The sequence below is a fragment of the Macrobrachium rosenbergii genome, chromosome 50 (assembly GCF_040412425.1).
Source record: "Macrobrachium rosenbergii isolate ZJJX-2024 chromosome 50, ASM4041242v1, whole genome shotgun sequence".
In the NCBI taxonomy this organism is placed as follows: Eukaryota; Metazoa; Arthropoda; class Malacostraca; order Decapoda; family Palaemonidae; genus Macrobrachium; species Macrobrachium rosenbergii.
Window position 1 is genome coordinate 28,224,154 of NC_089790.1, and position 17,143 is coordinate 28,241,296.

The window sequence follows — 17,143 nt, forward strand, 5'->3', positions numbered from 1 at the left end:
TGAAAGTGAAATTGACAGTAAGAAGATGTCAAAGGTGTAACAGGAGGAAAACCTCAAAGTTGCACTATTAAACAATTGTTAGAGAGGGTGGAAAGTCAGATGGAATAAGGAATGTGAACGAAGGTACAATTTAAGGACTGAAAGGGGTTACAGCTAGGGACCGAAGGGACGCTGCAATGATCATTAAGTAATGCCTACAGAGCACCACGTGAGGTGCACTGAAGGCAGTATCACCCTACGGGGAAGAAGTATACCTCAGTTTAACCAGACCACTGAGCTGATTAACAGCTCTCCTAGGGCTGGCCCGAAGGATTAGACTTATTTTACGTGGCTAAGAACCAATTGGTTACCTAGCAACGGGACTTACAGCTTATTTTGGAATCCGAACCACATTATACCGAGAAATTAATTTCTATCACCAGAAATAAATTCCACTAATTCTTCACTGGCCGGCCGGAGAATCGAACGCAGGTCCAGCAGAGTGCTAGCCGAGGGCGATATCGATCCGCCCAATGAGGAACTACCCTACGGGGAAGTAGAGTTCAAGGATTATAATGGCAAGCAGGTAACTCCACTCTGGTAGATAGTGAAAGGAGGAGTGATGAAAACGACTGAATCTAGAGTTGACGATGCAGTTGGCTACGACATCATTAACTTTATAACTATGTAAGTACGTGTCTACGTCCATCAGGAAACATTCTTCATTCCAGGCCTAATCCCCATATCTTAAATTAATCTTATGAACTTGTCTTTATCTCATCAGTCATTCTAAATGACTCAAATTTCCTACATTTTATTAACGCCGTAATCAACCAAATAGGATTGCATCGTATCTCCTCAATTTATTGCTTCCTTCTTTTGAAATTATATATATATATAATATATATATATATATATATATATATATATATATATATATATATATATATATATATATATATATATATATATATATATATATATATATATCATATTGTATTTTATAAATTTCTTAAATATCTCCATTAAATAAGTGTATATATGACGTACATTTACATATTGTGTAACCTCGTCTATTTTCAAATAAAAATTTCACTCCACAATAAACAGTGCTTATACGGTAGTAAGGACAGACAGAAGGCTTTGATCGCCATTTCTTAACGGTGTTCCTACAGCTTCTGCGATAAACTAAATAACAGGGAGCATATCAACGCTTTTCATTTTTGAAGACTCTCTCTCTCTCTCTCTCTCTCTCTCTCTCTCTCTCTCTCTCTCTCTCTCTCTCGCTCTGTGCTCAACCCTCAAGGCAAAGTCAAAATCACGAACTGATGAAATCATGCGGTTCGTGGCAATCACTCACTGGCCCTTCCCCTTCCTTCTTATCCCCCCCTCCCCCAACACTTCCCACTCCCAATTAGAAGCCACACACTAAACCTTGGCACTTGAACGCACATAAAATCCCAAAAAGTTCCTCATAAATGCCACGAAATGGTAACTATTTTGCAGCTCCAAACTCCTTAACTACACCACAACACCAACAAAAACAACTACATCAACAACAACAACAACAACAACAATAATAATAATAATAATAATAATAATAATAATAATAATAATAATAATAATAATAAAGAACATTTTTGAAGATTGGTATGTTTCATTACAAGGCGAGAAGCTAAAAATGGTTTCTCTATACCATACAAAAAATGTGAAAAGAAACGAAATCTAAGAATAACATTGCCCAATAAAAGGCAAATCATTTGATTTCGTTACATTGCCCTTGCAGGATTACGTCCATAGAAACTACATTACAAAGGTATACTCTAACAACACTAGAAAAGGTCAATGATTTTATTATCGTCATAATTCTTACATGACAATGAAGGAAACAGCAAATCTAACAGTGATTATATATATATATATATATATATATATATATTACACATACTTACATACATGCATACCTACATATATGCACACAAACACATATATATGTGTGCGTGTGTGTTTGTGTATATATGCATACTACTATATACAATCATATATATATATATATATATATATATATATATATATATATATATATATATAAAACACCTCACTCAGTTCAACTATACAAATTTGATGTTGTAAGAGAATACTCAACAACACAGGGAGATGAAGGTATTTCCGCCAGGCCATTATTATTTCCCTTGAGGAAGGACAGAGAGAGAGAGAAGGAGAGAGAGAGAGAGAGAGAGAGAGAGAGAGAGAGAGCAAATATTACTTTATTTATTTACTTAAAGGGGGCACTATAAAGGCACAATTTCCTTTTTTGAAAAAGAAGTATTGTTTTACCACCAAAGGAAAGTAACATTTAGAACTAAAAGACTTTGAAGCCGTAACAAAAAGGATATCTTCAGCATAAGTAGGAAAATTTCTTTGAAAAGTGAAGCCTTTTAAAATACATTCCATCTCCTTTTCATGCAGTTTCGGGTGTTCAGTTTCAGCCGCCTGAGTGTGTACACTTCCCTGGCCACTACGCAGAAGAGGGATCTTCCTCGTAAAACCCGTTTGGCCTCTCCTCAAGTTATGAAATTTCTTATCTTCTGCTGTATCATCTTGTCGTCTTTTTATCAGGCAAATTTGTCACCACCGAAGCAGTCGAGTACAAAAGTTACTGCAACGGGTACAGAAAAAACTGGGATTTTTTTAAAACGAACTGAATAAATTGATGGTGTAATCAAGCAAAACAAATTCTTTCATGCGGAGGCTGATAGGGAGGGCCTGTAGTGGCTGTCTTGCAAAAACCTTACAGAAATAAATAAATAAATAAATAAATAAATGATTAAAAACTGTTGCTATCACGAAGGAAGCAAAGGATCTTACCACTTACAGAAATGTAGGTCTTAGCCATTAATCAAAACAAAAGCTTAAATTACATTTCAACCCACCCCCCCCCCAAAAAAAAAGACAAAAACAAAATCCACATAGGTTCGAAGTACTGTCCCAATGTTTCGATAAGATGAAAAGTTCTTATGTGTCAATATTACTGAGGGAAAAAAAATTAAAATTCCTCGGAAAGAGAAACTATGCATAATGCCGCTTGATGATCACGGTCGGAAGTCTAAGATGACGCAATGTTCACGGAAATTGAACTTCCGACCTTCTAAACTTCTGGCGAAGCGAACGACTCGATCGATATGATCTTAGCCTTCGAGAAAATGAAAACAACAGCTGAAAATTATCATAATAACAGCGACCAATATTACAGATACTTGCTTATGTTGGTAAAATAAAATTTTGTTATCTATAAACTGTACATATTGAATACAGCATTAACAATAATACTGGTAACAAGAGTAATGATTATGATACAGCTAAATATTTTTACGGGATTTTTCTGAAGTTGAGTTGATAAAAAATATCTAATCATCAGAGTACAAATACATTATTTTCTCCTTCTTTCTTCTCCTGCGCAACAATCTTCATCTTTTTTTTTTAATGCTACCTTAAGCTCCAGAATAGCCTTGACTGTTTGGCATTTACGTGAAACTGTGATTCCATAATGTCTAATTAATTAGAGCATAGCTGGTATCTCACGTCAGCCATTTGGCAGATAAGTTGCATCAACCCTTTCAAAAGTTAAATGAACAGCACGGTGGCACAAACACGAATGAGCGCGTAAACCACAACACACACACACACACACACACACACACACACACACACACACACACACAGTGTATATGTGTGTCTGTTTGTGTTAAATTCCTCTATTATTTATTTTTTTTTTTCTACGACAAAGGGTTCAAAGCACTCCAAGTAGGGACGTGCTGACATGAGGGAAAGAAGTTTTGAAAATTAATGGACACATAGAGAGAAGAGGTATTGGAACTGATGGGATTTAATGTTGAAGACGAAAGATAGAAGTGTCGATGAAGTAAGATAGAAAGAAATAGCGCAGTTTATGTAAATACTCTTAACAACTACAAAGGCTGTACCCTTCCGGTGACATGTGAAATGATGGTGAAAACTATGTATGGTATATACAGTGCATATATATATATATATATATATATATATATATATATATATATATATATATATATATATATATATATGTGTGTGTGTGTGTGTGTGTGTGTGTACACACACAAATATTAAGCAGGCAACGGTTCGAATCCTGCCAGGAACGAAGCATTTATCAATTATAATTCCCCCTGGGTGAATGTTATTCCCAAAGTATAGTGAATTGGACATTAAACGATATTTGTGCCTTAATATTTGTGTGTGTGTGTGTGTGTCTGTACAGAAATGGAAAAAGGTTTTCAAACATGAAAGGACAGATCAAAGTTTTCTGAGATCGTTCAGTCCTGTGGAAAGATTGGGCGGTTATAGATGGTTGAAAAAAAGTTTATAACATACATTTTAGGCAGATGACGTTTAAGATATATACACACACACACACACACACACACACACACACACACACACACATATATATATATATATATATATATATATATATATATATATATATATATATATATATATATAGAGGAACAGAGGGCCATAATATTCAGACATGCTAGAGAGAATGCAAGACAGGGGTGAAAGACTCAGTGCGTGTAGGGGTGCAATGCGTTGCAAATGAACCCTCTTTGTAGGAGTAGGAAGCGTTTACTGTTATGGAAGTTTTACTGTGCTGAGTGTTAACCCAAAATTCAGCAGTTTTATTGCATGATTCTGCATTAAACATCTATATATAGTGTATTCCTGCCTCTGGAGCCAACCGTAAGAAAAAGAGCTTAATGTTGAGAAATTACACATATCACAGAACGGTTTCCAAACCGTTTGTCCAATCACTGGGATTCAAATATTCCTTGTACACTTAGATGAAACCTTATGCACAGTATATCAACCTCCCCTTAACATTCTGCAGACAGAGAGAGAGAGAGAGAGAGAGAGAGAGAGAGAGAGAGAGAGAGAGAGAGAGAGAGAATCTCATACTCATGCAGCTATGAAGAAATCAGGTACCCTCCCCCACCCCCGTGATAATTTTTGAATTGCATCACTCTGCAGATTACAACACAAACAACCGTAAGTCTATTAACCACTCCGCTAAATGTAATCAATTGTGTATTAAATTGATAACTCTAATTTTCAACCAAGGTTTTAATACCCTCATCACCTCAATACTTTCAACGCACAATTACACCTCCATATTAAATGATGTACAGGTACTATTACAGATGCATTCCGTTACACCTTACAATGAATGTAACATCGCCGTAACAGGAGGTATACCATTACATATAATGTAAGGTTTTACCTTGACACATAAACTAATCGAGTTTTACTGACAGAGAAAACTATATTTAGTAACTGCAAATGTTCTGAATACACAGTTTCATACATGCGCATACACGAGAGAGAGAGAGAGAGAGAGAGAGAGAGAGAGAGAGAGAGAGAGAGAGAGAGAGAGAGAGAGAGAAACCCCAACCTCATGCTGCTTATTGTTTCTTAGATATGATTATTCTCCGTGATTACAAGTCAATTACCCTCCGGCTAGACAAAAACCCGTCACCAAGCAGGTACCGTAAGTCTCTTTCATTCTTTAACATCTGACAGCTCACAGCATATAAAAACAGAACATCGCAATTAACACTGAAGTCAAAGAAGTACAATCAAATTAAAAATGAAATGAAATGAAGTGAAGTGAAATTTCGCGGATTATTACTGCTTACCATTGGACATGAAGCGCTCGCTACTTTCAAAGAGGGTTTGCATACCAATTAAGTGCAGTGTATTTAACATGGTAATTAACCGGATTTCTTGGAGAGAAGTGTGTCAAGTAAACGTTCCTAAGTTATTAACCAAACGATGAGCGGATGAAATGCGTTCTCATAGATAAAAAAAAAACCTGTAGTCTTAAAACCTCTTCATCTTCGTAAGAAGCACTTCGCAGTCTTACATCAAAAATATATATATATATTTTTTTCTATTTTTATAATTTTACACAAACCATATAACAATCTGGCCAATTCTCGCTCCATCTACGTTTACATTTTTCCATTCAAAGATCAGCTCTCATTTTTTTTTTCTTTCGTTTCCACTTACTGAGCGTCCCGTCCCGTCTTCCTCAACCCGCCTTCCCCCAAAAGGTCACAATGTTATTTCCAAGAATAGCAAGTAGACTGTAACACGGATTTCTACCTCATATCATTCTCTGTGGTATGCTAAAACCACAAACTTTGGAATGCACATCAAGATTTAACTGATAAGGAAACTGATTTAAATGTCCGACCATTTTCTAAATGGTTCGTCGATATACAATGACAAGGCTAGTTACTTTATCACAATTAATTTCCCGCTGTACCTATAACCTATACACAGGTCTTACCAATATACAAAGTTAACAAAAGACCTGCACAAAAAAGACATTTCTCACCATCACCCAATACATTATTATTAAATGATGAATTTCAATAACCTGTTCAATGAACTCACCTGAATGTCTACAAGCAACCGGAGACGAAGACGAAGAAGACGACGAAGAGAGCTGGCAGGAGCCCTGCGAGCCATCGTTGCCTCGTCCCCAAGCCGCAAGACGGCCACCTAAGGCCCTCAGCGCCACGCTTACTTTCCTGGCCATGCCTCCTGAAATGTCCTTGGTGCTTCCTACTATCCCACCCCCGCTTCCGGCTCCTATGGGAGACGGAGGACTCGACATGGCGTGGACACCTGAACTCCCGCCAGAGTCCGTTTCCTGTAGGAGTGGATGGGCTAGTCTGTTGGAAGAGGAACTATCGCCATCGGCGAGGCTGAGCGAGGTAAGGGCACCATTGACTTGGCTGCCATGAACTGGGCATGTTGGCGATATGTTGACTGGTTGGGCATTAGGAGTTTCTTGACTTTGATGCTCATGATGATGATGATGATGATGACTGAACGGATGAGACAGACTAGTAGGACCGTGCGAAGAGGAACCATGATGACTGGTACGACCGTTGCCAAGGGCATGGGAATGTGCATGACGAGTCGGGTGTGTAGGGCTACTGGGGGCAGTGCGAGAACTCATTATTGAAGGAAGAGGCGGGCGCTTGTGGGGAGCATTGCAAAGGGCAGCCAACTGGTCTAATGCAGAGGTCAGACGTGTTAGGTCACCTGCCCATCTCGAGTCATTCCCCTCGACGTCACCAACCACAATTCTAGGGGATTCGTCCCTCCCAATGCCCGCCCAAACATCTTCGAAGCCTTCGTCTTCGTCCTCCAGCGCGCGAGCTACGTTTTCCTTATCGGTACCCGGCTGACTTCTGGCTCTGGGAGTCCTGGAATGCTTCCCGGCCAAACGCTTCACTGATCGCGGTGACCTGAGCGCGGCAGAGGTGTTCTGGGGGCGATGGGCCAGGGCAGGCTGGAGGGACCCCAGAGGACCGTTCAGTCTGGCCTGAAACACACCCCTGAGACTTCGGGCAGCGCTGACGCGAGCGTGAGCTGAATTGAAACTTGGGGATGGCGGAGCTCGTAACGCGGCTAAAGGATCAGACAAGAGATCAAGGTGGCTGGCGATTTTCGGAGGCTGCAAACTAAGCGTTCTCATGGCATCCGGATGGGCACCGGCAGCCGCAACGCTGCTTTCGCCCTTCATGGCTGCTGCTGCTGCTTCTGCTACTGCTGCTGCTGCTGCTGCTGCTGTTGATATTATTCTCTTGGCTCGCGATAATTCTCCTTTATTTTCTACTTGACACCATTAAGGATGAAAAAACACCAACAGTATTTATTTCCACAAACGATATAACTTAACATATAAACGTTATAACACTAAATCTTACCAATACTACGTTAGTACACGAAACTTGGAAGCGTTAGCGATTTAAATTTTTTTTTTTTTTCCCTTTTTGGGGCTGATCGAACGCGATTCCTCTACTTTTTGACAAAGCAGGCGACAGCTCAAAGAACCGAAATACCCTCTGAAGAAATTTCTAAGCCAAAACAGATTCCAATACTACACTCTCTAATATTCATATGTAGTAAGTACTCTGCGATCTAAATGGAACTATACTTTCATGAATATTCTAATACATATTCACGAGAAAATCTAAAGTAAACTCATTAGTAAGTTTTCTAACTTGTGGCTGTGGCACATCACAAACACACGCAACACCTTCCAGTCCTTTTCATAAATCCTCTTTCTACTACAATCACAAACTCGTGTCCAGTGGGTCAAGGGAGGAGGGTCCTGCGCTACGCACCTGTTCACAGACACCTGTACAGGAAGCGAATTCACAAGGCCGCTTGCCTACTCTCTCAGTAATTCTTCATTTGCCAAGAAAGAAAAGAAACACGTTACATTATATGAAACGTAATTAAAGCACCGTACACATCAGGAAATATTAAAATGTACTCATCGTTTATGAAAATAGGGCATTTTCACATTAGGTAACAAACAACAATATATTGTGGAAGAGCACAGCTATGCATGTGTAATTTAACGGCACACACATCCACAACATACACATATATACATACATATATATATATATATATATATATATATATATATATATATATATACATATAAAATATACATATAAATATATATATATATATATATATATATATATATATATATATATATATATATATATATATATATATATTCTCTGTATGTGTGTGTTTTATGTGTATGTACATATGTTGGAACTGATGGAATCAAACTAATCACAAATTGCTATTTCATATTATTATTATTACCCCTGGCTGATTATCTTACATTATTTCATGTGAATATCACATCGTCAATGTAAAAACTTTCAAATTTTTAAAAGAGATTTTAAAGCTCTACACTATCTAAAATAGTTTAATTCATGTGACCAGTAAATGAAAACTTGTTTTATTCTAGATTTAAAATCTCTCTCTCTCTCTCTCTCTCTCTCTCTCTCTCTCTCTCTCTCTCTCTCTCTCTCTCTCTCTCTATATATATATATATATATATATATATATATATATATATATATATATATATATATATATATATATATATATATATATGTATTATAATAAAATCTAGTGGATCTTCCTTGTTTGTCCGGCCCGGTTGGGTGTGGGGTGGTAGGGGATCGGGAGGGCAGGAGAGACAAGACACATCCACCCTCATCCTGCAAACCTGTTTATCCGGCCCGGGTGGGGACGGGGTAGGCAGGGGATCGGGAGGGTAGGGGAGACAAGACACATCCACCCTCCTCCCGCAAACCTGTTTATCCACCCCGGGTGGGGCGGGGTAGGCAGGGGTTGGGAGGGTAGGGGAGACATGACACATCCACCCCTCCTCCTGCAAACCTGTTTCCACCCCAGGTGGGGGCGGGGTAGGTAGGGGATTGGGAGGGTAGGGGAGACATGACACATCCACCCTCCTCCTGCAAACCTGTTTATCTGCCACGGGTGAGGGAGGGGTAGGTAGGGAATTGGGAGGGTAGGGGAGACATGACACATCCACCCTCCTCCTGCAAACCTGTTTCCACCCGAGGTGGGGGCGGGGTAGGCAGGGGTTGGGAGAGTAGGGGAGATATGAAGGGCAGCACCGGGTTCCAGCACAGCGTAGCGCACGCCATCAAGCTCATATATGAAATCTCTCTGTATGTACTGTATGTATGTATGTATGTATGTACGTGTATATATGTATATGTATGTATGTATGTACACACATATATATACACATACATACAAACATATATACACATACATACATACACCAGCGACAGAGAGATTTCATATATGAGCTTGATGGCGTGCGCTATGCTGTGCTGGAACCCGGCGCTGCCCTTCATATCTCCCCTACTCTCCCAACCCCTGCCTACCCTGTCCCCACCTGGGGCGGAAACAGGTTTGCAGGAGGAGGGTGGATGTGTCATGTCTCCCCTACCCTCCCGATTCCCTACCTACCCCGCCCCCACCCGGGGCGGGTAAACAGGTTTGCAGGAGGAGAGTGGATGTGTCATGTCTCCCCTACCCTCCCGATCCCCTGCCTACCCCGCCCCCACCCGGGGCGGATAAACAGGTTTGCAGGAGGAGGGTGGATGTGTCATGTCTCCCCTACCCTCCCAATCCCCTGCCTATCCCGCCCCCACCCGGGGCAGATAAACAGGTTTGCAGGAGGGTGGATGTGTCATGTCTCCCCTGCCCTCCCGATCCCCTACCTACCCCATCCACACCCGGGCCGGACAAACAAGGAAGATCCACTAGGATTTTATTATAATACATTATATATATATATATATATATATATATATATATATATATATATATATATATATTACCCTTTTTGTTCTTCAAAAGGGTGGCAAGTCATATTAACCTGTTATTTGTCTGCAATTCTTCTGAGATGAGGTTGCTAGTCCTATGCCTCATTTTGAGGAAATGGGGCTCAACTGGTCTCAGAATGTGTGATGGTGGTTGGGTAAGACTAAGATAGCCTTGTGCCAACAGGGGCTCGTGCTCTCAGAACAGCCTGTAATTCGTGAGAACGACGTGATTTATATGTCAAACTTATGGTGTGTGAGATAAGATTGAAACCTGTGAGCCAAGGAGATCCAGTATATATACAGAAAATCTTTAAAGAAAACCTTGCATATCCACAAACATGTCGACAATGCACACTGTATAGACACGAATATAGGCGTAGTCATTCAAAACTGCAAATACAATTAGCATTCAAGATTTGTCTCAGTAAGATCTAAAAATAGATTTCGTTCAAGATTGAAAAAAAGAGAAAAATGTTCTCATACGAATTACCAAGATCAAGAATATCCTTTATACACACACACACACACACACTTCCATATGAGACGAGATTAAAGATCAGGCAACGAAATGCAATAAACCTCACATAATATCATCAGACAATTCTTCCCACAAAAGATTCATTCCTGAATCTCCCATAAGGAATCAGACGACGAATACATTTCAACAGTATTATTTACTCGCCGGGAAAGGGAAACTCCCTCACCGAGAAGTGAGAAAGAGAGTTCTGGATTATAACTGCCTTCCACCGTGTTAACACAAAACAAAACAACGTCATTACTTCAAATACGAACATTACCGCAAATACCATAACGCATGCATCAACAGAGTCCTTTCGGCATCGCATTCACTATAGCAGGTGGGGAACGCCCTGGACGGTAAAAAAAAGGGCCACGCCTTCTTTTACGGTCTGCTGAAGGAATTCAAAGGACGTTTCAGGAGCTCAGAATGCTATACTGAACGTCTGCGAAGCCTTTTTTATTCAAACGCAAGTCCTCTAACAAATGACAGGAATTCGACTTGAAAAAAAGTAAACAGTTGTAATGATCTTGTAAATTTTTACTGATATGCATGGCATTGTGTATCAAGTGGTTTGCCTATAAACATATACATACATACATACATACATTTATATATATATATATATATATATATATATATATATATATATAAATATATATATATATATATATATATATATATATATATATATATATATATATATATATATATATATATATGTACTGTACATAAGTTGTATACACAACCAGTTATGGTTTTTTCCATCAAATACCGGCATTTTGCTTTGTAATTTTGCTTCACGATAATGTACTACATTATAATACTGTAATCATAATTTTAAAATATTTAAAAATAAGCTTCATCTACTCTAAGCATCAACTCATGAGGCTTATCAATGCGTTTACTTCAAAGACCAATTCGAGTTTCCAAGAATTGAATCATGCAACAACAACAACAACAACAACAGTAATAATAATAATAATAATAATAATAATAATAATAATAATAATAATAATAATAATAATAATAATAATAATGATATTAATATTAATAATAATCAGCATGATGCAACGAAATACCGAACCCGTGCAGTGTCACAATCGAATAAGTGAAAGGTGTCCAGAAAAAGAGATTGCGGTCGATAGAGGAAACTGGCTGATAATGGTGAAGGGATGATAAAAGGTGAGGTATTGGTAACGAGACACACTTTGGCAAAGAATATTCAAGAAAAATTCGAAATCTTTATCAGCTGCGGCAGGATATCAACCCCAGTCTAAGAGTGAGGAGCGCTCGAACACAGTCAATGAAAATGTATATAATTTTACGTAAGCGGGCATATGGCATATGCCAATAAAATAACATGGAAAAACTTAACTAGACGAGTCCTCAAAATAGCACCTCGAATCAAAATTCTTCCATCAGTATTACTTATCTTCGATTGGTCGAGAATGATTACGAAATATTCGCAAATTAATTTCAGTAATAGCTATCTCTCGACACAGAAGTAGGAGCTACCTCAAAGGTCAAATTTATTAGCGCTTGAAAAGGTCAGAGTGGGTTCCTCACTCTTCCTAAAGGACATTCGATTGGAGATATACACAATCTCTCTCTCTCTCTCTCTCTCTCTCTCTCTCTCTCTCTCTCTCTCTCTCTCTCTCTATATATATATATATATATATATATATATATATATATATATATATATATATATATATATATATATATATATAAATGTATGTATGTATATATTATACATATATGTATATATACATACATACATTTATATATATATATATATATATATATATATATATACATAAGCACTGGTATATCACAGGTGCATGCATATATATATATATATATATATATATATATATATATATATATATATATATATATATATATATATAACTGAATCACGAAAATATGGAACGTGAAGAATATATATAAATAAAGATAAAATCCACGAAGGAAAGGGGAACACTGGAGTGCTGCGAGGCCTTTCGACTCTTTCGTCCTTTACTTAGCAGTGTTTCCCTTTCCTTCGTGGATTTTATCTATATATATATATATATATATATATATATATATATATATATATATATATATATATATATATATATATCTGCACTGCAATGTCAGAATATCACGCGCCAGGTAATGAACTCGCGGAAAAGCTGAAGAAATGCGTGAACATTTCTACGCACAGTATAGTGTGAACATATCGGTACATGCAATTTTACAAATCCATCTGTCACTGCCTGGTGACAAATAGAAAATTACTGATATAAGCGACTCCCTTCCGTCTTACTCGAACGACAAACGTGTCATCTAAAAAGTTCTCTCACTGATATAAGGAATATATAACAAATAAAACTTTAAAACACAGTTGTATCCGCACAAAATTATGTGATTGCACATGTGACGCCTGTCTTCTATGCTCGTACCGTCCTTTGTTCGGGATACACCAGAGGGAGTCAAATGTATTATATAGCTGGCCAACAAAACTTTGATATTTACTATCGCTCGACCAGTATGAAGGCATGTTGCTACCATTTACTTATTTTTTATGAGCCACAGGAATTTTTATTTATTGTCTGACATGCCTTCTGGGCTAGCATTTAAGTTCTGTACATCTGCAAGAGAACTACTGATACCAATATCTAATAGCAGAATAACATTATTTGAGCCATTAAAAATTAATGACAGCAGTGGTGGGTCTTCGATTTGGTAATGGCCATATTTAGCACCAATAAGCAACAGGGCTGGTGAAGATAACAGCAATAATGAGTGTCATTATCTAAGTCCTATGAATCAAAGCCAGTACACAAAGCCAGTCCAGTGATACAGCCATATGAGACACGAAGGCAGGCAACCGTCAAGCAAAAGGCAAGCGCAAGAGGAGACGTCACGCAAGCATACAAGCTTGCCTGAAGGCATCCCTTCCGCGTAAAAATAACTTTCACTACATCAGGGGCTACAGCTGAGCCAGTCCATGTCGACCAAGCTCTCTTTCAAAACTTGCACCGTAACTGTATTTCGCCTCTTAACAATGAAATACAGAAAAAAGAACAAGCATACAAAGAACCAGCTGGCCGTCCGCAAGCGCACAAAAGGTACTGGACTCGAGAACTTTCCATTATTTTCCTTTCAGAACAAACAGGAGCAAACTAAGACCGCAAACAAACACAAAAGAGATTCAATAGAGACATAAACGCTCATAAAAGAATCGGATAAGAAAGAATGGATACAAGAGCTAAGACTGCGAGGTATTCCAAGTTTATTAGCTGCCAAATCCATTCTAATCGCGCTTGAATTTTACCAGAGTTTTAAGTGAGAACGGGTATATGCTAAGAATTAATGGCAGCTTTTGAGATCGAGAAAGTTTTCGTACACAAACAAAACACTATTACTCAAATAAGACCACAAAGCATCTGCGAACATTTGAAGGCGTGCAAACCAACTAACCAACTCCCAAATAAATATGCCAGATATTTCATCATTGTAGTAATTCGAAATAAACACACACTTTCTGTATTGTTAATGGAATAAGATGACTGACTCTTCACTGATTCTTGCGCAGACTGCGATTTCTGTTCGGTACAATATGAGCTTGCGAGACGTATTTTTTGCTCCTTGAGCGAGAGACAGACGGGCATGACTACTCAAATCACGTTCGGTCACTTCAAAAAAGCGCGTTAATGGGTTTCTATTCTTAAGAGTTGACATACTGCCATTTAATGGAGTCAGGTTAAATGGAGGAAATACTAAAGACGTAAGTGATGAAATGTTGGCCGATTCGGTTTGAACCCAGGTTTTAAACTTCTGCAAAGTATCTAGTCTGGTAGGGAAACGCCGGCTCCACAAATTCGATTGCCGATGAAAAATAGTACTGAAGACTAATTTTTTTTATCAGAAATGCTTTACTGCTATATGATTTCATCACAGCGATATAGATTACCTCGTCGAGGGCCTCTCCTTTTAATGTCTGATATGACGGCATGCATTTTAACAGAGCACTTATCAATCGTCTTATTTTTTCTTCTCATTTCTCCCCATCAAAAGATTTTCAAGAAATACGCCCGAATCCATGGCGGCTCTGTTGGTAGCCGAGAGCTACCATTACAATAGAGAGAGAGAGAGAGAGAGAGAGAGAGAGAGAGAGATTCCCTCAATTAGAAGTCCAGGTAAAGATGCTAAAAGCGCTATTCACTTTCTCTTTTGCAAAGTTTTAAAACACCAATGAGACGAAAGTGCGCGTACATCGAAACCATACATATGAAAAGCCAAGATCATCCCATATCGCCCTTTGCCCTTCAAAGATACCGATTCATCAAACTACTCTTGATTGTTGCAATTTCAGGCGGAGCTTTTCAACAACCCTTCCGTAAACCTTCCCCAACCTAAGCCTCCTATTCTGTGGACCTTGCCCCATAAAACACTACCATCCACCGAGGTGAGGGAATCCTGGCTGGCCTATCTCCGATCCCCAAATAAGGTGTTCAGCCATTACGATTCAGCTATGTTTGGCAGGTAAAAGGGAAGAATGATGCGGGGAAAGGTGGGGTACCGGGCACCTGGCTGTCGTCTGTAATCAAACATCGACCTCTACACGGATACAAAACACATCTTGATATATATAGGCAATACAGGCAGTCTCAATGCAAGCCTGATACTGAAAACAGGACGGAATTATTCACGCCTCTTAAAAACGGTCCTCTTCCAGGTAAGACAACGCTTGGAGTAAAACTAACAAGTGAACACTGAACTAAGAAACCTTCACATCTAGTAAAAAAAAGAAAAAAATGCCAAAAATCGCTAAAACACAATGCAAATTAAAAATACCAGGGTCATTATCTAGATAATAACGAAGTAAATAAATTCCAAAGTATATGTAAATACTACGACCGGCATGATTCGATTAAACAAAATCTTAGCAACAAGTAATCAAATTACAGAAATTATACCTCTAAAGAAAGGCGTTCCATTTAAAGACTTTCTCTCGACAGTGCATTTTTAGTTGTCATGGAAGCACCAAGCGGGTCAGACATGTTCTATTCTCCCTAAACCGAAGAACCCTCCTTTATCAAGCGACCAGTGGCCCTATTCCATCAGTCCAACCCAAGCTGAAAATGAAAACTTTCTCCACCATCCGTAGCTTCTGTATCGAGAGGCTGAAGAAGACAACCTGCGTGCAAAAGAGGCGATAAGAGTCCACTTGTCAGTGGCCACATCGGAAGAGAAATTTTCCTCCTATCTCTTCAACCTGAGAGAATTTCAAAAAGTGTCGCTACCGTCCGTTATCACAAAAAATTATCGGCTGCATTATTCTCTCTCTCTCTCTCTCTCTCTCTCTCTCTCTCTCTCTCTCTCTCTCTCTCTCTCTCTCTCTCTCTCTCTCTCTATATATATATATATATATATATATATATATATATATATATATATATATATATATATATATATATATACATACATATATATATATATATATATATATATATATATATATATATATATATATATATATGTGTGTGTGTGTGTGTGTGTGTGTGTGTGTGTGTAATACCAACACATATAAAAACTTAAATAGTACTTTTCATAGAAGTGGGATTCAAGGTATTATACATCCACAGCATCAAAAGTAGGCCTAATTACCTGTCTCCATATGCGCACAAAGATATAACCAAAAAAGCAAGCAATATGTAGGGAGGAAAATATAAAAAAAAAAATTACAAAAACAAGAAACACTACGGACCAAAGAAATATGACATTATTTTACGTATCAAGCTTTTAATGTTTGTTATTTTTATTATCACTGTTACTATTATAATTGTTTTCTGACTTTCATCCGAACGGGCGAATGACATAAACTTTCAAATCAAGGCACAAAACAATGACAACTTTCTCGCGGCAGACCACATAAGCTCTCACGACAGAAACTGGGAGGAGGAAGGGGAGGTAAGGGGAGGGGAAGAGGGAGGGGGAGAAGACCAGGATGGAGAGCGTTCCAAGATCTTGCAATTAACAAGAGATTTTGTAATCAGAGGTTGGGAGAGAGGAACTTTAAAACAAAAGTGAAGCATGGGGGGGGGGGGCGGACCTTGTTATTAAAAGAAAAGAAAACGGCTATTCCTGGTCGTCGAGAGAGATTTTTTAAATTCAGCTTTTGAGAAAAGCACGATAGGAACGGCTATTACAGCATTTTAAACAGCAGAACTATGAATCAGTCCTCTGAGAAACCTCCACGGAATCACAATAACTTTATACGATGCATCACTGTAAGAATTCGCCGACAATACACCTCCGGTCTTTCGATCAGCGGAGTTAGGCAACGGTGACCAGCGCGCAGACGGCT

General features: G+C 38.5%; 1 protein-coding gene across 6 annotated transcripts in view; it reads right to left on the minus strand.

Moving 5' to 3' along the window:
* Nucleotides 1-17,143, minus strand: part of Btk29A (tyrosine-protein kinase Btk29A) — a 666,915-nt gene that overhangs the window by 246,631 nt on the left and 403,141 nt on the right. For 2 of the 6 annotated variants that reach the window (XM_067094349.1, XM_067094348.1), the window contains exon 2: nt 6,472-8,280. The exons of the other annotated variants lie outside the window; for them this stretch is intronic. In XM_067094349.1, coding sequence (XP_066950450.1) covers nt 6,472-7,612 — 1,141 coding nt within the window. In that variant the 5' untranslated portion in view covers nt 7,613-8,280. The remainder of the gene's footprint in view (nt 1-6,471; nt 8,281-17,143) is intronic. 6 annotated transcript variants of the gene reach the window in all.